At 43.1% G+C, this 20,639-nt stretch overlaps 1 protein-coding gene across 1 annotated transcript in view; it reads left to right on the top strand.

The window, feature by feature from the left end:
- Positions 1 to 2,637: 2,637 nt before the first annotated feature.
- Positions 2,638 to 20,639, top strand: part of GALM (galactose mutarotase) — a 62,138-nt gene continuing 44,136 nt past the window's right edge. The window contains exons 1-3 of the mRNA XM_043918205.1: positions 2,638 to 3,073; positions 15,044 to 15,198; positions 19,551 to 19,757. Coding sequence (XP_043774140.1) covers positions 2,884 to 3,073; positions 15,044 to 15,198; positions 19,551 to 19,757 — 552 coding nt within the window. The 5' untranslated portion in view covers positions 2,638 to 2,883. The remainder of the gene's footprint in view (positions 3,074 to 15,043; positions 15,199 to 19,550; positions 19,758 to 20,639) is intronic.

Raw genomic sequence — 20,639 nt, 5'->3', positions numbered from 1 at the left:
TCCCTATACCTCACTCTCTGGTGGAAAGAAAAGGTATTCTCTGTAAGTAACTTCTCTTTGACATAACTATGACAATTCTTACACTCTTTATCTCATAAACAAACCCTTAGCCTCTACCCTCCAAATAAAAATAAATATCCCCTAAAATTTGACAGTACTTCACTCTCAAAATTACTACTTTGTTTTTAACCCAATCTAACATTTGGGATAGAGAACATTTCTTTAGATTTAAATGGCTTCTTCTTCTTTTTAAGTTCACAGATATTCCTTTAAAGTATTACTGTAGGACTAGGAAAATAAGACATTTTGGTAAGAAAAATCAAGATTTGTGCCTGGCAGCTGACTTAGCACAAAGTGGGACACTATGTTAAACCCTTCAAACCTAAAGGAAAATTTCGGCTCTTAGAGAGGCCTCATGGTATGTTTCATTTTCTACGAAGCCAAGTTACAAGACACCCACAGTAATACTTGTCTTTGGCCATCCAAATGCATTTGTTTATTTCTGTGACAACATGAGCTTGGCAGAACATTGAGAACTGGTGGCTGAGAAAAGAAAATTTGGTCTTCCTGCTCACAGAAGAGATTCTAAGTCATCCCTGCTAATACAGCATTGCCAAAAGGGCTTATGTATGAATCAGACATAAATGTTAAGTGGGCTGATGAGGGTGGCAGAGTTTATGAGAATTTCTGATGAAGCAGCACTAAGAGTGCCTAGCCATTATTGTGTAAGTGCAGTGCAGTCTATAATTTGACTTGTTTGGGTCTTTTTGTTATTATATGTTATGCTTCACTGAAGCTTGTTGCAAGTTCTCTTTTTTCCCTTTTCTATCAGAACTCCCTTGATTCATGAATGAGAATTGAGGCTTTGTGACAAGAATGTTAAATATTCCTTCAAACTACACAGACATGACTGAGAGACAGTTTTGTTTTATTAGCACTTGATTCCCAGAGCGTGACCCCAATTCTCCCAATTTCCTAGACATAGGTGCATTTTGCTTTCACCATAGTCTAGCTGGACTCCTAGGTTACTCAGTAGTAAAGAATCTGCCTGCCAAGCAGGAGACCCAGTTTCGATCAGTGAGTCGGGAAGATGCCTGGGAGAAGGAAATGGCAACCCGCTCCAGTATTCTTGCCTGAAGAATCCCATGGACCGAAGAGCCTGGCAGGCTACAGTCCATGGGGCCACAAAGAGCTGGACACGATTGAACAACTGATCATACATTGTCTAGTTGGTATATACGCTGCCGAAGCGAGCACAACACACATTGTCTAGTTGGATCCCCTCTGAAGTATCTAGAAACCAAAACAAAAGCACTATCAAGCAAAGATGAGATGAGTATATAGACAGTCGAGTAAAACATGTTGTTAGGCTTCCAGAATCCTTCCCCTTCCTAGGCCCAGTACTGTCTGGACAGATTAGCAAAGAAATACCAGGCCCCTGTATTTTATCTGACAATCCTAATAAGGCCTTTCATATCTCTATTTTAGTCCTCTGCCATCAGTGGGGGAAGAAAAACCAAAAACACCTGAGATTAGTCATCAAAACCTGGAGCAATATTTCTCAAGGCCTCGTCCCAGATAGACTGCATTAAAATACCATGAAGAATCTGTGAGAAGAGGAGATTCCTGAGTTTCACCCTAGACTCACAGAATCAGAAACTCCAGGTATGGGCCTGGGGATATGTAATTTTTTTTTAATCTCTATAGATAATTCTGAGGCACATCAAAGCATAACAATTATCCATGACCTCTGTGTCTTTTCTAGCAGTATATACTTAAAACATTTTTCTGATTATGGAAAGGAGATAACAAAAGTACTGCGTGTTCACTCACTCAATTGTGTCTGACTCTTTTCAACCCTATGGACTGTAGTCCATCAGGATCTTCTGTCCATGGAATTTTCCAGGCAACAATATTGGAGTAGGTTGCCATTTCCTTTTCCAAGGCATCTTCCTGACCCAAGGAACCTGCCTCTCCTACATTGGCAGGCGGATCCTTTACCACTGAGTCACCTGGGAAGCAATCAAAGTACAGTATTTGACATTTATTAGGACCTTAATAAATATTTATCCTTAATCCCTTTTTAAAGGAACTTTGGGTTTTAGGAATAAGAATGGGTATATACCCAAGGTCCATTCCCAGTTCCCTGAGGAAAGGAAAGTCAGAGACTGCCTCTGACTATGTCCTAATCTCTACATGGGACCCTGTGCAGGCTACTAACTCCAGGCTGGCAGTCTGGAGAGACTCTCTGCAGTGAGAAGCAGAAACACCTTCAGAGTTGTTTGTGCGGGACAAACAGAATGGATCCTCAGTCAGTGTCCAGAGAAACCTGCAGTTATTTACCCCTTTTCTAAATTAGCTTTGTACTTCTTTCCCATCTGGTTCAAAGAGTTAAAATCAAAATTTCCCCCCAAGATTTCCTCCCCTCACTATTCCTAATTCTCATCTCTTCAATTCTCAGCGTCTTATCTGAAAGTCAGCCACCATTAACGGATGAATCTTTGCTTGTTAAGAACCTCGTGCCGGAAAAGCGGTAGAACATTGCAGTCAGGATTTCGGTTTAGAAAGACTACAGGCCCCAAAATGCAATTTCACATTCCCAAAACTACCATTCCCAACATGCAATGCGGCCAGAGGTCCAAAGGAAAAGAACTGAGTGGAACTTGCCTGCCTAGCTGGAAACTTTGCCTTCCCTCAGGCAGAGGAATGATTTAGAGAAGTCCCAGAGGATATTTTTTTTGCAGGAGTGGTCACTCCTTAAATCCAGGCAAGAAAGGGGAGGAGTGTGAGCCGTCCCGCCCCTTCTCCAGTAAATTTCTGCCGCTCCAGGGTTAGCGGCGGGAGTTCGAAGGACGTGGAGCAGCTGCACACCCTGAGCTCAGCATGGTTTCGGTGACCAGAGCCGTGTTTGGAGACCTGCCCCTGGGAGCAGGGACGGTGGAGAAATTCCAGCTGCAGTCAGACCAGCTGAGAGTGGACATCATCTCCTGGGGCTGCACCATCACAGCCCTGGAGGTCAAAGACAGGCAGGGCAGAGCCTCAGATGTGGTGCTCGGCTTTGACGAGTTGGAAGGTGGGTTGAATTCCGCCGCGCACACAGCCCCACACCAGCAGCCTGGGATGCGGCGACCGAGGGGAAGTACCGAGCTTGTGACCGCTGGGAGCCGGCTGACTCAGTGTGTTGCGATCCAGTGTTTGGGAAAAGACAAAGTGAACAGAAACTGCCGTAGCACTTAGCTTCCGGTTATACTTTCAGGCTTTGCCTTAATTAAAAAGTCAGTTGAGGGAAAGATAAAACTTCAGCAACCCTGGAGCGATCTTTGAACTGCCTGATCTCAGAGGGCGGGAGAGGAGACACATAGGCTGGAGCGGGTGTGGCTCCCAGCTCTTTCTCTTGCCATTTCTGAAGAAGGGGAAAAAAATTAAAGACGTGCGTCTTCTACTTCCTTTCTTCTTGATCAGATTCTCTTTGAGGTCTGGTTGTTTCAGAAATGCTCCCTAAGGTAAGCTCAGCGGGTGCAGAAGCTTATCTGCTTTGTTCTGTGGAGTTCGGTGTCCCACACCCTCTGGCTAATCGATAACCGTGTACTGGAAGAACATGGAAGACCAACTGACTGTCGAGAAATGAGTCTCCTTATAACTGGGGTGGATTTTATTCTGCAGGAATCCATGACAGCTAAGAACGTGTATTAATTCATGCATTCAATCATTGTTGATTCAGTTATCTCATTCCAGGAGACAGGTCCCCACCCTCATGCAGCCTGCAGTTTAGATGTGGAGATAGACCTTAGCCAAATAATGGCATAAACAAATAATTAAAACTGCAACTTCACTGCAGTTTCTTGGGGCAAAGGAAAGTGTACATAGTGCTTGCTGTTTCTTGGCACAGTGAATAAGTAGAGAGAAAAAAAGATCGAAATAAAGTTAGCAAAGGGCAATTGCTTGAGAATTAATTCTCTGCTCAGTGGTAAGCGTGTGGACAAAATCTGTTAGAGAGGAGGTTTGAGGTTTTCCTTTAGGTGTGTGTCTTTCTGTCTGTTTGCTTCTTCAGCAACATAGCCCAGGATGGGAGGTCAACAGAAAACAGAATTGGTTTTCCCTTAGCAGACTGAAATTGGCTCTTCATTTCCTTAACAAAAATGTTTTCTAAATATTCCTGAGGATTCTATTCCTTGCCCTCTGGTGGGTTGTCTTTTTTTTTTTTTTTTTTGGTGGGTTGTCTTTAACTGCCTTGGAGCCTCCACAGCTTGGCTTGGAGAAGGTGTAGGTAACATTCAGCAGAATTTCTCTGGTAATTTCAGCAAGCCTATTATAGGAGACTCAGTGGTGGGAACGTGCAGGGGCTGGGAAAATCAGCTCCACTGTCCCCTTACTCTCTACATCCCTTTCAGTTTCTGGGGTGGGTGTTCCTATCTCCTGTCTTCAGAGTCAGAAGGCAAGAGAGTTGACAAGTGACAAAAAAAGAGAATGCTTTAGAATCATGTTTGCTGAGTCATCTTTCTTTTAGCATAACCATTTGCTTGGCGGAAACAGAATCACAGAGATTACTTAACTGGTGCAAAATTGCCCATGGAGTCCAAGAAGAATTGGATAGATGACCTAGAATTTCTGAGCCTATAAAGCACTGGAGATGATAAATGGTATCTGCTTTTATCACCTCATTTACATCTCTGCCTTATCACCATTCAGAAGGTAGCTACCCTGCCCTCCCCTCCCCTCCCCCCACTCGTACACACACTCATTTCTTCCTAGTTTTAATTAATTTTTTTATTAAAAATATTTATTTGCTTGCTTTATTGGGTCCTAGTTGCGGCACTCTGGATCTTTGATCTCTGTTGCAGCATGCAAACTCTTAGTTGCGTCATGTGGGGTGTATTTCCCGACCAAGGATCAAACCTGGGCCCCGTGTATTGGGAGCGTGGCGTCTTAGCCACCGGACCACCAGGAAAGTTCCTAATTTCAGTTCTGATATAAGAGTCACATGGATCTTAAAACAAAAGGCATCTTTGCACAATTCGTTTGAAAAGTGTGCCATGATGATGATATGGCACCTGAGAAGCACCAGATTCTTAGTAGGCATAGAAGTGCCAATTTTGTGAGTGCAGTAATGTTGAATACGTTGTCTCTGTGAGTCTCTGAGTTTTGTGGGAATCTAGGTGAAAGAAAGTATTATCACCAAATGTTCTTAAAAGGGAGGAAAAAAAATAGATCCCCTTGGATTACAGTGATCTAGCTTTTATTGACTGTATTGCCCCCCACCCATGTTGTTAACATATCTTGAGAGAGTTAAATGGCATTCTTTTGTCAGCATCCATGACTGGTGCCACAAAATGCCAGGTCGAATCAAAGCATCTAAAGTATATTCTAGGTACTGGGAATTCCCTGGTGGTCCAGCAGTTAGGATTCCGAGCTTCCATTCCAGCTGGCTGGGGGTGGGGGCAGGGGGGCACACGTTCCATCCCTGGTCGGGGAACTATATCCTGCAAGCTGTGTGGCACATCAAAAAAAGTGAAGTATTCCAGATGCTGGATCGAGAGAAACATTTTCAACCTTATGCTATAATTTAGATAATTTAACTGTTTACTTAAAAAGGAAAGCAAGCTATTTTCAAAAGACAAAGACGTATTTAGAATATCAAGTACGATATTCTGATATGTTCAGCCATCTTCAGGGATGAACTTCATATATGTCATTATGAGGGTACAGTTCAGTTCAGTTACTCAGTCTTGTCCGACTCTTTGCGACCCCAAGGACTGCAGCACACCAGGCTTCCCTGTCCATCACCAACTCCCAGAGCCTACTCAAACTCATGTCCATCATGTTGGTGATACCATCCAACCATCTCATCCTCTGTCGTCCCCTTCTCCTCTCACCTTCAATCTTTCCCAGCATCAGAGTCTGCTCCAGTGAGTCGGTTCTTCTCATCAGGTGGCCAAAGTATTGGAGTTTCAGTTTCAGCATCAGTCCTTCCAATGAGCATTCAGGACTGATTTCCTTTAGGATGGACTGGTTGGATCTCCTTGCAGTCCAAGGGACTCTCAAGAGTCTTCTCCAATGCCACAGTTCAAAAGCATAATTTCTTTGGTGCTCAGCTTTCTTTATATTCCAACTCTCACATCCATATATGACTACTGGAAAAACCATAGCTTTGACTAGGTGGACCTTTGTTGGGAAAGTAATGTCTCTGCTTTTTAATATGCTAAGTTGGTCATAACTTTTCTTCTAAGGAGTAAGCGTCTTTTAATTTCATGGCTGCAGTCACCATCTGCAGTGATTTTGGAGCGTCCCCCCAAAAAAAACATCTCTCACTGTTTCTATGAAGTGATGGGACCGAATGCCATGATCTTAGTTTTCTGAATGTTGAGTTTTAAGCCAACTTTTTCACTCTCCTTTTTCACTTTCATCAAGAGGCTCTTTAGTTCTTCTTCACTTTCTGCCATAAGGGTGGTGTCATTTGCATAGCTGAGGTTATTGATATTTCTCCTGGCAATCTTGATTCCAGCCTGTGCTTCATCCAGCCCGGCATTTTGCATGATGTACTCTGCATATAAGTTAAATAAGCAGGGTGACAATATACAGCCTTGAGGTACTCCTTTCCCGATTTGGAACCAGTCTGTTGTTCCATGTCCAGTTTTAACTGTTGCTTCCTGACCTGCATACAGATTTCTGAGAGGGCAGGTCAGGTGGTCTGGTATTCCCATCTCTTTCAGAATTTTCCACAGTTTTTGGTGATCCACACAGTCAAAGGCTTTGGTGTCGTCAGTAAAGCAAAAGTAGATGTTTTTCTGGAACTCTCTTCCTTTTTCGATGATCCAGCAGATGTTGGCAATTTGATCTCTTGTTCCTCTGCCTTTTCTCAATCCAGCTTGAACATCTGGGAGTTCACGGTTCACGTATTGTTGAAGCCTGGCTTGGAGAATTTTGAGCATTACTTTGCTAGCATGTGAGATGGGTGCAATTGTGCAGTAGTTTGAACATTCTTTGGCATTGCCTTTCTTTGGGATTGGAATGAAAACTGACCTTTTCCAGTCCTGTGGCCACTGCTGAGTTTTCCAGATTTGCTGGCATATTGAGTGCAGCACTTTGACAGCATCATCTTTTAGGATTTGAAGTAGCTCAACTGGAATTCTATCACCTCCACTAGCTTTTTTCATATTGATGCTTCCTAAGGCCCACTTGACCTCACATTCCAGGATGTCTGGCTCTAGGTGAGTAATCACACCATCGTGGTTATCTGGGTCATAAAGATCTTTTTTGTATAGTTCTTCTGTGTAATCTTGCCATCTCTTCTTAATATCTTCTGCTTTTGTTAGGTCTATACCATTTCTGTCCTTTATTGTGCTCATCTTTGAATGAAATGTTCCCTTGGTATCTCTAATTTTCTTGAGGAGATCTCTAGTCTTTCCCATTCTTTTGTTTCCTGTATTTCTTTGCATTGATCACCGAGGAAGGCTTTAGTTATCTTTCCTTGCTATTCTTTGGAACTCTGCATTCAAATGGGTATATCTTTCCTTTTCTCCTTTGCCTTTAGCTTCTCTTTTTTTCTTATTATGGGAAGGCTTTCTGATATGTTCAGCCATCTTCAGGGTTGAACTTCATATATGTCATTATGAGAAGCAGAATTGTCTTAATCATAATAGTGTGAATGGCAGCATATTACTATTTTGATCAATTCTAGTGTATTAAAATCCGTGTTAAGAAATCGGTGACAGAAGTTGTGTTTGAGAAGGAACTCTGGGTAGCTGTGGTACAGGGATGGGAAGAAGGCTGGATTTTCACTGGATAATCTTTGAATGTCTGAGTAAGTATTATATAAACAAACTGAGGCAAATAGTTTAAAGCAATACGATGTGACAGAGTCAGGGTTTATCTTCACGTTACTATGTCCCCAAAATGTTTTGAGCCACAGGGAAGAGCTAAGCATGGATAATTCCATGAGACATGGTCCTTTTGTAATTGCCAGGTTAGATGTGAACTCTCTGATTTCCCAGATAGATTATGTAAGCTACTTGGATGATGGCCACGAATGGAGGTCAGAATAGTTCACATACTCCCTAGGAAATGAGGTCTTTGTTCTGTAGAATTCTAATGAGGTAAATCATATGATCTTTTAGTTATAGCCTAGAAAAGTCAGTAATGCCTCCTGTGAGGTTTTTCTTCTGCCATTTTTTGTATTGAAAATTTTTTTTCTTCTTTTTTGACTTGCTGGGTCTTCGTTGTAGCATGCAGGCTTTTCTAGTTGTGACATGCAGGCTTAGTTGCCCCTAGGCATACGGCACCTTAGTTCCCTGACCAGGGATCAAACCTATGTCCCCTGGTTTGGAAGGCTGATTCTTTACCACTGGACCACCAGGAAAGTCCCTTGAAAATATTTTTTAATGTTTTTTCATCTGCGTGTCCCACTTGCAGTCATTATGACTTCTTTCAAAACCTTGGTGAGAATATTTGCTCATGAGCTACAGGTATAAATAATCTACCCAGATAATCAACACAATTCTTTTCCTTTCATCTTCACCTCAGTTGCTACCAACACCCAGCTATTACTGCCATGAGAGGCATTATGAAAAAATTAGAAAAAAAATCAACAGTGCTTTTAGAAAACCTGAGTTTATAAGAGGTGGTGGGAGGAAAAGGGACCAGTTTAGAGGCTGCAGTTTCATATTACAGATGCCCAAGAGTGTCCTTTTAGAAGCATTAAGGATTCCTAGTTTAAATTCTCTGCTTTGTCCCTTATAGCTCTGTGACTTTGGGCAAATTATTTAACCTCTCTAGAACTATTTCCTCACCTGAAACAAATAGATAATGATTAAACGTACTATTGGCTATGATTGTGTCTGACTATATTGAACAATTAATAATTTTAATCATCTTTACTTCCTTTGCCCCCACATATCTTCCTTCACACTCCTCGAACATCCTATTTCACTTTGTTAACACTGCACAAAATGGCATGGAGATTCATTTGGGACAACCAGCAGCGATTGTAAAACATATAAAAGATTTGGGATGTTTAAAGTGCTCGTCAATTAAACTAGTGTTGATTTTCCTCAAAAGGCCAAAAGAAAGTCATTCAGGGTGTGGAGGGTTTGTCTGAGAATCCTGAGCAATTTTAAATGAGACTTTTAGGGCACTCTTGTTAAGGTTTGGGCAGTCTGAGGTTGATGTCATGGCTGGAATCCTTGGGATGTTTGAGGAGTGGAGAAGACCATACCCCATTTATTAATGTATTCTGGCCAGTCCCTTGCCCAGAAAAAAGGGACAAACTTTGTCTCTACCCTTTACCCTACATCAGTTCAGTTCATTCGTTCAGCTGTGTCCGACTCTTTGCGACACATGGACTGCAGCATGCCAGGTCTTCCTGTCCATCACCAACTCTTGGAGATTACTCAAACTCATGCCCATTGAGTCGGTAATGGCATCAAACCATCTCATCCTCTGTCGTCCCCTTCTCCTTCTGCCTTCAACCTTTCCCAGCATCAGGATCTTTTCAAATGAGTCAGCTCTATGCATCAGGTGGCCAAAGTATTGGAGTTTCAGCTTCAACATCAGTCCTTCCAATGAACATTCAGGACTGATTTCCTTTAGGATGGACTGGTTGGATCTCCTTGCAGTCCAAGGGACTCTCAAGAGTCTTCTCCAACACCACAGATCAAAAGCATCAATTCTTCGGTGCTCAGCTTTCTTTATAGTCCAACTCTCACATCCATACATGACTACTGGAAAAACCATAGCCTTGACTAGATGGACCTTTGTTGGCAAAGTAATGTAAACTCTTGGAGCTTTTTAATATACTGTCTAGGTTGGTCAAAATTTTTCTTCCAAGGAGTAAGCATCTTTTAATTTTATGGCTGCAGTTATCATCTGCAGTGATTTTGGAGCCCAAAAAAATAAAGTCTGCCACTTTTTTCAACAGTTTCTTCTTCTATTTGCCATGAAGTGATGGAACCAAATGCCATCTGAATGTTCAGCTTTAAGCCAAATTTTTCAGTGTCCTTTTTCACTTTCATCAAGAGGCTCTTTAGTTCTTCTGCACTTTCTGCCATAAGGGTGGTGTCATCTGCATATCTGAGGTTATTGATATTTCTCCCAGCAATCTTGATTCCATCTTATGCTTCCTCCAGCCCAGCATTTCTCATGATGTACTCTGCATATAAGTTAAATAAGCAGGGTGACAATATACAGCCTTGACGTACTCCTTTTCCTATTTTCTCCCAGCAATCTTGATTCCAGCTTGTGCTTCCTCCAGCCCAGCGTTTCTCACGAAGTACTCTGCATATAAGTTAAATAAGCAGGGTGACAATATACAGCCTTGACATACTCCTTTTCCTATTTGGAACCAGTCTGTTGTTCCATGTCCAGTTCTAACTGTTGCTTTCTGACCTGCATACAGATTTCTGAGAGGGCAGGTCAGGTGGTCTGATATTCCCATTTCTTGAAGAATTTTCCACAGTTTATTGTGATCCACACAGTCAAAGGCTTTGGCATAGTCACTAAAGCAAAAATAGATGTTTTTCTGGAACTCTCTTGCTTTTTCAATGATCCAGCAGATGTTGGCAATTTGGTCTCTGATTCCTCTGCCTTTTCTAAAACCAGCTTGAACATCTGGAAGTTCACGGTTCACGTATTGTTGAAGCCTGGCTTGGAGAATTTTGAGCATTACTTTGCTAGCATGTGAGATGAGCGTGTGAATTATGCAGTAGTTTGAACCTTCTTTGGCATTGCCTTTCTTTGGGATTGGAATGAAAACTGACCTTTTCCAGTCCTGTGGCCACTGCTGAGTTTTCCAGATTTGCTGGCATGTTGAGTGCAGCACTTTGACAGCATCATCTTTTAGGACCTGAAATAGCTCAACTCGAATTCCATCACCTCCACTAGCTTTTTTCATAGTGATGCTTCCTAAAGCCCACTTAACTTGACATTCCAGGATGTCTGGCTCTAGGTGAGTGATCACACCATCATGATTATCTGGGTCGTGAAGATCTTTTTTGTACAGTTCTTCTGTGTATTCTTGCCACCTCTTCTTAATATCTTCTGCTTCTGTTAGCTCCATACCATTTCTGTCCTTTATTGAGCCCATCTTTGCATGAAATGTTTCCCTTGTATCTCTAATTTTCTTGAAGAGATCTCTAGTCTTTCCCATTCTTTTGTTTTCCTCTATATCTTTGCATTGATCACTGAGGAAGTCTTTCTTATCATCTCCATTTTATTCTTTGGAACTCTGCATTCAAATGGGTATATCTTTCCTTTTTGCCTTTGCTTTGGGCTTCTCTTTTTTTCACAGCTATTTGTAAGGCCTCCTCAGGCAGCTATTTTGATTTTTTGCAGGTCTTTTTCTTGGGGATGGTCTTGTCCCCTGTCTCCTGTACAATGTCACGAACCTCCGTGCATAGTTCATCAGGCACTCTGTCTATCAGATCTAGTCCCTTAAGTCTTTTTCTCCCTTCCACTGTATAATCATAAGGGATTTGATTTAGTCATACCTGAATTGTCTAGTGGTTTTCCCTACTTTCTTCAATTGAAGTCTGAATTTGGCAATAAGGAGTTCATGATCTGAGCCACAGTCAGCTCCCTGTTTTGTTTTTGCTGACTGTATAGAGCTTCTCCATCTTTGGCTGTAAAGAATATAATCAGTCTGATTTCAGTGTTGGCTATCTGGTGACGTCCATGTGTAGAGTCTTCTCTTGTGTTGTTGGAAGAGGGTGTTTTCTATGACCAGTGCATTCTCTTCGCAGAACTGTATTAGCCTTTGCTCTGCTTCATTCTGTACTCCAAGGCCAAATTTGCTTGTTACTCCAGGTGTTTCTTGACTTCCTGCTTTTGCATTCCAGTCCCCTATAATGAAAAGGACATCTTTTTTGGGTGCTAATTCTAGAAGGTCTTGTAGGTCTTCATAGAACTGTTCAACTTCAGCTTCTTCAGCATTACTGGTCAGGGCATAGACTTGGATTACTGTGATAGTGAATGGTTTGCCTTGGAGACAAACAGAGATCATTCTGTCGTTTTTTGAGACTGCATGCAAGTACTGCATTTCGGACTCTTTTGTTGAGTATGATGGCTACTCCATTTCTTCTAAGGGATTCTTGCCCACAGTAGTAGATATAATGGTCATCTGAATTAAATTCACCCATTCCAGTCCATTTTGGTTTGCTGATTCCTAAAATGTCAGCGTTCACTCTTGCCATCAGGTCCTTGATTCATGGACCTGACGTTCCAGGTTTCTATGCAATATTGCTCTTTACAGAATCAGACCTTGCTTCCATCACCAGTCACATTCACACCTGGGTGTTGGTTTTGCTTTGGCTCCATCTCTTCATTCTTTCTGGAGTCATTTCTCCACTCTTCTCTAGTAGCATGTTGGGCACCTACTGATCTGGGGTGTTCATCTTTCAGTGTTCTATGTTTTTGCCTTTTCATACTGCTCATGGGGTTCTCAAGGCAAGAATACTGAATGGTTTGCCATTCCCTTCTCCAGTGGACCACGTTTTGTCAGACCTCTCCACCATGACCAATCCATCTTGGGTGGCCCTATGTGGCATGGCTCATAGTTTCATTGAGTTAGACAAGGCTGTGGTCCATGTCATTAGATTGGTTAGTTTTCTGTGACTGTGGTTTTCAGTCTGTCTGCCCTCTGATGGAGAAGGATAGAGGCTTATGGAAGCTTCCTCATGGTAGAAACTGACTGTGGAAACTGGGTCTTGTTTTGATGGGCGGGGCCATGCTCAGTAAATCTTTAATCCAATTTTCTGTTGATGGGTGGAGCTGTGTTTCCTCCCTGCTATTTACCTGGGGCCAAACATCAGTTACTGACTAGATTAAACCAGCATTCTTGGCTTGACCTAGAAACTGCCCTTTTTCATGGAAAATAGTATTTTCTTCATTTCAGAAACAAGCTTCTTAGCCCTATTCAGACTTTGGGGGACTGTCACTTTTTGTAATTTTGATTTGATTTAAAAGCTTAGTAATAGGGACTTATGTGGTGGTCCAGTGGTTAAGAATCCACCTTCCAATTCATGAGACTTGGGTTCTGGTCAGGGGGCTAAGATCCCACATGCCAATGGGCAACTAAGCCCAAGGACCTCAAGGAGAGGTTCTTGTGCTGCAACTAGAGAAAGCCTGTGTGCTGCAACAAAAAGTTGCTGTGCTTTTTCTTACAAAGACCCAGTGCAGTCAAAAAAACACTTAGTAACGTAAGAAAGTAATATAAAATCCATTTGTTCTGAAGAGTTTCTCAGAGACAGTTAGGAGCAGTCATTTCTGCTATCCTTACCGTTTTATCCTTAAAAACTCTTCATCTAAACCAAGGGTTGAAAAGTGCTTCTTACTTCGGTGGGCTTATTAATTGTTGCCAGAAAGTGGTCCCTTCTGAGAGAATTCTTGCAAGTCCATGATGCAGCTTGCTGTTGAATTTATCCTTGTCTCCGATGCCAAGCATGTGGCTGGCAACGAGTAGGGGCTTGGTGTACACCAGTTGGATGAATCAAGTTAGGAGTCAAAAGGAGATGTAGCTAAATGACTTTTGAACAGAAGTCCTGCTTTTCACATTTCGAGCTCCTGGAAAGCAAATGAAATTTGTTCCACATTATATGTCATCAGGGAAAGGGAAATTAAAACAACATTGAGACCTATTAGAATGGCCAAAGTCCAGAACACTGACAACACCAAATGCTGGCAAGCACATGGAGCAACAGGAACTGTCATTCGTTGCTGGGAATACAAAATGGTATAGCTGCTTTGGGAGATAGTTGGCAGTTTCTTGCAAGATTAAACATACTCTTATCATATGGTCCAGCAGTCACATTCCTTGGTATTTTACTCAAGGGAGTTAAAAATATATGTCCATACAAAAACCTGCATATGAATATTTGTAGTAGCTTTATCCATAATTGCCAAAACTTGGAAGCAACCAAGATGCCCTTCAATCGGTGAATGGATAAGTAAACTGTGGTACATCCAGACAATGGAATATTATGCTGTGCTAGAAAGAAATCAGTCCACAAAAATATATGGAGCAACCTTAAATGCATGTTATTAAGTGAAAGAAGCCCATCTGAAAAGCATATGCACACGTATACTCAAATATTAAAGGGAATATGCAGATCTACATAGGAGGGAATTCCCTGGCATTCCAGTGGTTAGGACTGTGAGTTTCCACTGCAGGAGGCACTCAGTTGATCCTAGGTCAGGGAACTGGTGGGGCTTCCCTTGTAGCTCAGTTGGTAAAGAATCTTCCCTCAATGCAAGAGACCCAAATTCAGTTCCTTGGTTGGGAAAATCCTCTAGAGAAGGCAATGGCAACCCACTCCAGTATTCTTGCCTGGAGAATCCCATGGACAGAGGAATTTGGCAGGCTATAGTTCATGGGGTCGCAAGAGTCGGACACAACTTGGTGATTAAACCGCCACCACCACCAGGGAACTAGGATCCTGCAAGCCATGTTATGTGGCCAAAACAATAAGCAAAAAAAAAAAAAAACAATATAGATATACATACAGATATAAATGGTGGACTTCCCTGATGGTCCAGTGGTTAAGCATCTGCCTGTCAGTGAAGGGGACATAGGTTCAGTTCCTCACCTGGGAAGGTTCCACATGCTGTGGGACAAGTAAATCAGCACCACAACTGCTGGAGCCTGCATGCCTTGGGGCCCAGCTCCCATGCTCCTCATCAAGAGGAGCCACTGCCGTGAGAAGCTTGTGCCCTGCAACTAGCGAGTAGCTCATGTGCAGCAACCAAGACCCAGCGCAGCCAAAAAAAAACACCAAATATTAACAGTGGTTCTCTCTAGTGAGAAGATCAGGATGACTTCATTTTCTTCTTTGTGCTTTAGTCTTTTAAAATGCTTTGAATATGAGAATATGAATTACTTTTGTAAAGGGGAAGGGTTGTGTGTAAAGAACACCAATTTTCCCTGCTTCCATGCACACATAGTATGCCCATGTTGTTAATACTTACAGCTGCCCTCAGAAGGAAGTGGTGGGCAGCAGTGTGAGCCTCATCTTTGGTTTGAAGGTTTTAAAATCGCTGTCATCCCATATCCTTGCAGGGTACCTCCAAAAGCAGCCCTACTTTGGAGCTGTGGTTGGCAGGGTGGCCAACCGAATTGCCAAAGGAACGTTCACATTGGATGGGAAGGAGTATAAACTGGCCATTAACAACGGGCCCAACAGCCTGCATGGAGGAGTCAAAGGGTTTGACAAGGTGAGTTGAAGTCATTGCACAGTGTCCTCACCTGGCACACTTCACTGAGTACCTTCAAGCATGCCTTGCCTTTGCCAGGCACAGCCCTAGGCCCTGGAGTCAATGCGTGGTAAGGTGATCCAGGAAGGAGGCTGCTCTCATGGTTTGGGCCTGGGGGGACGCAGATTGCTGACTGTGTTTCAGGACCCAGCTGTCTCTAGCTAATCTGACTATAGTAGGCAGGGGAGCCCCTGAGTGAAAGGATGACAACCTTTGACTTAGGAAAGACAGGAAACGAACGCCTGTCTCACAGTTTTGGGATCAGAGAGTTGACTTTAGGCAGAACAGAAAAGTGGATTAAAGACAATATGTACCACTTCCTGCACAAATTATTTGCATATATTATCTCCCACTCTTATTAGAGCCCCGTATTATCACCAGATGAGAAATCTGAGGCCCTGAAAGGCCACACAACTCGTAAGTTGGGCTGCCTGACCCAAAGCCCTCATTCCTATACTACAGTTGCTGGTGTCTGCCATAGTCACTGGCATCCCCCCAACCCAGCATCCCCCTAGAATCTGTCTATAAGCTCTTCCCCCCGACCCCGACTGGCATGTACTGTGCTGCCATATCCAGGCTACCCTCCCAGTGAAGGGTCTCACGCCTCAAAATGACGTCAGATTCTCCCCAGTTCTCCCTTTCCACATTAACTCCCATCCTGTAAGTGAATTCCTGGAAAAGCAGGTTAGGAAAACAAATTGATCAGACAGCTTCTCCCTGAGGTGGGAATGCCTGGCTTCCTGTTCTTTCCTAGTTGTGTGGGAGTCTGCAGGTTGAGCTCAGTGATTCTCTTACTAGTCTAATTTCAGAGAGGTAATTTTGGTAGTGAGCTTTCCTTTAAATTATACCACCCAGGTTATTTCCTAGAGAAAAGCCGGAGAAGACAGGAACATATATGGCATGTTAAGAATCGCAATTTCTTCTTTTCTACCTCTTAACCACCAGCTATCCTGATGAAGGAAGTTGGTCACTCTCTGTTTCCCCTGTTCTATCAGCTTCCTGTCTGTGGCTTAGAACCAGACAGCCCCATTACTTCCCCTTTCCTCCATGATGAAACTCCTCATGCCAGAGATGGCTGAAGGCAGAGGATGGCTTCTGTGCTGGCAATATGAGGGCAGAGGGTCTCTGGAATATGCCAGGTCCATGGGCAAACCCCAACCAGAGGAAGTTAGCTTCAGCTTTGTTTGGCCAGGGGTCTTCAGAGGAGCCTCAGCACCTTGTTCTAGCTTGTTCCTGCGGCCTCTGTTCCACATGGAGTTTTCTGCGGTGTCACGTACAGGGCACGCCCTGTAGGAACAAACACATGAAGAGAGTGAGTGTTTATATCCTCCTCTGCCGTGTGTTTACTGAGCCTCTTCTGTGAACCAGGGAGCATAGTGGAATGGAGATTGCTGATACTCTAGTATAGTGAGTATCATGTAGTAAGTTACATGAATAACAGTTATAGGCAACGAGCCCCATAATATAGATGCCAGAGGTGTGCTACAGGAACTGGAATTAATGGCAGCTAGGGAGGTTGGAGTTGAACTGTTCTTCAAGAAAAGATAGCATGTCATTTAATAAGTGGATATTTGAGAGAGTGGCTGTGCAACAGCTCACAGAGGGTGGGGAAAGACTCGGAATATAATCATGAAGCCGTTGAAAGTTTTAGGATACTAGGTTTTCATGGAGCAACATGAGCAGTATCACATGAACTTCGTTTTCAGTTTTGTTTGATCTCAACAATTACTGCGTAATTGTCGGTTTGCAGGTAATTGTTTTCTTATTTATACCAACACATTTTTTTAACAATGAAATTTGAGTAACCTGACAGGATTAGAAATGGTGTAAGCAGGCCTAGAGAAAAAAATTTGGAAGTTTTCAGGAAAATTTGGAAACTACTGAATCAGGGAAATCCTCCTGTGAATAGGAATTGTACTTTCCACTTTGTCTGATGATATTGACTTACACAAAAATCTTTCCATTGTATCCTTTCTCTAAAGGAGAAAAACTAGGTAGCAAGTTAAGACCATTTTATTTCAAATATTTTATTTATAAAATTTCCCACTTGGGGGATTCCTTTTTCTTTCAGTTCAGTTCAGTCTCTCAGTCACATCTGACACTTTGCGACCTGATGGACTGCAGCACTCCAGGCTTCCCTGTCCGTCACCAACTCCCAGAGCTTGCTCAAACTCATGTCCATCGAGTCGGTGATGCCATCCAACCACCTCATCCTCTGTTGTCCCCTTCTCCTGCCTTCAATCTTTCCCAGCATCAGGGTCTTTTCCAATGTGTCAGTTCTTCGCATCAGGTGACCAAAGTATTGGAGTTTCAGTTTCAGCATCAGTCCTTCCAATGAATATTCAGGACTGAGTTCCTTTAGGATTGACTTTAATTGACCTTTTTCTTTAATCACACATATACCAGGTTTTATATTTTAAGTGTCTCAAAAGTTTACCATTTCCAGGAGATAATTAGGGTGTAAAATTAATTTTTTACCAAGGTCACTGAATTCGTTTCAGATGCCAGCTGCTTTCACTGTAGGTGAAGGCAGAGACCTCCCTTCCTACCGGGCCTCACTTCCTGGCAAATGTAGTGTCGGTGAGAGATGCAGGCATGTCAGGAGTGGGTTGGCAGAGCCTGGGCTCGTGGGCCACTCTTATGGCCCACACAAGTTACTGTCTCCCAAGTCTATTTGGAATGACAGTGTTTGGTCTCAACTCTGCTGTTGAAAATGAAGATTGGAATAAAACATTCACTGAAAGTAAAAATGTGGAATAGTGTAGACTGTCAGGCTAAGTTTGAACCCTAGCTCTGTCACTCATTACATGTATGACTTTAAACAAGATTTTTTTTTTCCCTTTAAATAACTGCATGAAGTGTGAAAGGGTTCTACTCCATCCTCTAGAATGTGGGAGGTAGAGTTAACACCGCCCACTTTAAGGGCAAGTTAACACCACTGAACTCGGTTTGCTAATCTGTAAAATGGGGGTAATGATATTAGTTGTACCCATATGAAATTACCAGTGCACAACTGTTTTGACCTACAAAAATGGTAATTTTAGTTGGTTCAGCCAAATCCTTATCAAATGGTTTGTGTAAAGCACCAGGTCAGTGGCTAATGAGCACCCAACAAATGAAGGTCTCATGTCAGCAAAGGTCCCCTTTACTAGTGATCCCAGGGCTCCCCAAAGGGACTGGAGGTCTCTGGCTACCTCATCCTCTGATGGTGTAGAATAAGGAGTCAGGCTCTAGGATTAGACCACTTGATTTAAATCCAGCATTTTACTAGCTGTGTGGCCTGGAACAAGCAGTTTATCCTTTCTGAGCTTCTGCTCTCTCATCTTTAAAAGAGGATAATGGTACCCACTTTAAGTCAGTCCTGAGACAGAAAAGATAGTGTGTATGATGTTTCTAGTGAGTCCCTGGGCTCATAATGGGCACTCGATAAGGCATAGAAGATTACGTACAAATTTCAGGTATATAACATAGTGATTCACAATTTTTAAAGATTACATTCCATTTAAAGTTATTATAGGCTCTTCCCTGATGGTTCAGTAGTAAAGAATCTGCTTGCCAATGCAGGAGACCCAGGTTCAATCCCTGGTGCTGAAATATCCCACATGCTGCAGAGCTACTAAGCCCATGTACCACAACTACTCAGCTTGTGCTCTAGAGCCTGGGAACCACAGCTACTGAAGCCCGCACACCTAGAGCCCATGCTCTGCCACAAGAGAAGCCCCCGCAGTGAGAAGCCCACACAGTGCAACTAGAGAGTAGCCCCTACTCGCCGCAACTATAGAAAAGCCCGTGCAACAATGAAGACCCAGTGCAGCCAAAAAAAAAAAAATTAACCTCTTCTCTAAATCAATAGTTACTATAAGTGAAAGTGAAAGTCGCTCAGCCATGTCCAACTCTTTGTGACCCCATGGACTATACAGTCCTTGGAATTCTCCAGGCCAGAATAGTGGAGTGGGTAGCCTTTCCCTTCTCCAGGGGATCTCCCCAACCCAGGGATCAAACCCAGGTCTCCCACATTGCAGGCGGATTCTTTACCAGCTGAGCCACAAGGGAAGCTATTGGCTATATTCCCCATGCTGTACAATAGATCCTTGTAGGTTGTTTATTTTATACATAGACGTTTGTACATTTAATCCTCTATCCTTACGGTAACCCCAATGGCAACACTAGTTTGTTCTACCTGTGAGTCTGCTCCTGTTTGGTTATCCTCACTAGTTTCATTTTTTAGGTTCCAAGCTGTCCTTAAATATTGCAATGTGGCATTTAGCTCGGCACTGGAGTGACTAAGTAGCTTTGAAAACACTTTCTTCCAGGTCCTCTGGACCCCTCGGGTGCTGTCAAATGGTGTCGAGTTCTCACGGGTCAGTCCAGATGGTGAGGAAGGCTACCCTGGAGACTTAAAGGTCTGGGTGACGTACACGCTGGATGGCGGCGAGCTCGTGGTCAACTATCGCGCACAGGCCAGTCAGACCACCCCGGTCAATCTGACCAATCATTCTTACTTCAACCTGGCCGGCCAGGTAAGTGAACTTGCCTCTGCTCACCTGCTGTAGTGTGAAGTGTCACTTGCCTCTTCTCTCTTGCATTGAGCTGTGTGGAATGACCTGGGGGTGGAGGGGGGCTGTGACTGAAGAGACTAACCCACTAGGGAATTACCCTGGAGATGGGGTCACCCTTGGAGTGAGGAACAGCACCCAGCAAAGCATCTGCCTCATAGTAGCTGCTCAACAAATGGAAATTATAGGGAAGGGAGTACATTGAGTAGCTTGTGCTGCCCACATGCTCAGACAGGTAAAACTAGCGCTTTCAAGAACTCCCTCTCATCTGGGACTTCCCAGGTGGTCCAGTGGCTAAGACTCTGAGCTCCCAAAGCAGGGGTCCCAGGTTCGATCCCTGGTCAGGGAACTAGATCCCACGTGCCGAAACTAAGAGTTCACATGCTGCGACTAAGAGTTTGCATGCCACAACTGAAGATCCTCCAGGCTCAGCCAAATAAATAAACAAATAAAAATATTTAAAAAAAAAAACAAAAAAAACAACTCCCTCTCCTCTAACTGTGACAAGGGCTTACATTTGCTTCCCCTGTTCCACTCCTCCCCCTCCCCTAAAAATTACTTCTAAGTAAGGCATTTTCCACATTGGATCCTTGGAAATGTACTTAGCCCAGTCCCTTTTAGGAAATGGGGTGTATTGGGGTGCTCCCACTGTACAAACCCACCTGAAGAGTGCTGTGAAGACAGGGAGAGACCCTCTTAGGTAATTCCTTCTAAACTACCTCATTCCCCCTAGCTGTAATATTTTAACTTATTGAGGAAGCTATTACATGGCACAGAATAAAAGGCTTAGCTAAACTCTCGATTCCGTCTATGACTTTCTCTTCATCTTTCTCTTCTCTTTCTTTC

Source organism: Cervus elaphus, chromosome 11 (genome assembly GCF_910594005.1).
Source record: "Cervus elaphus chromosome 11, mCerEla1.1, whole genome shotgun sequence".
Classification (NCBI taxonomy): Eukaryota; Metazoa; Chordata; class Mammalia; order Artiodactyla; family Cervidae; genus Cervus; species Cervus elaphus.
This window is presented reverse-complemented; position numbering and strand designations above follow the sequence as displayed.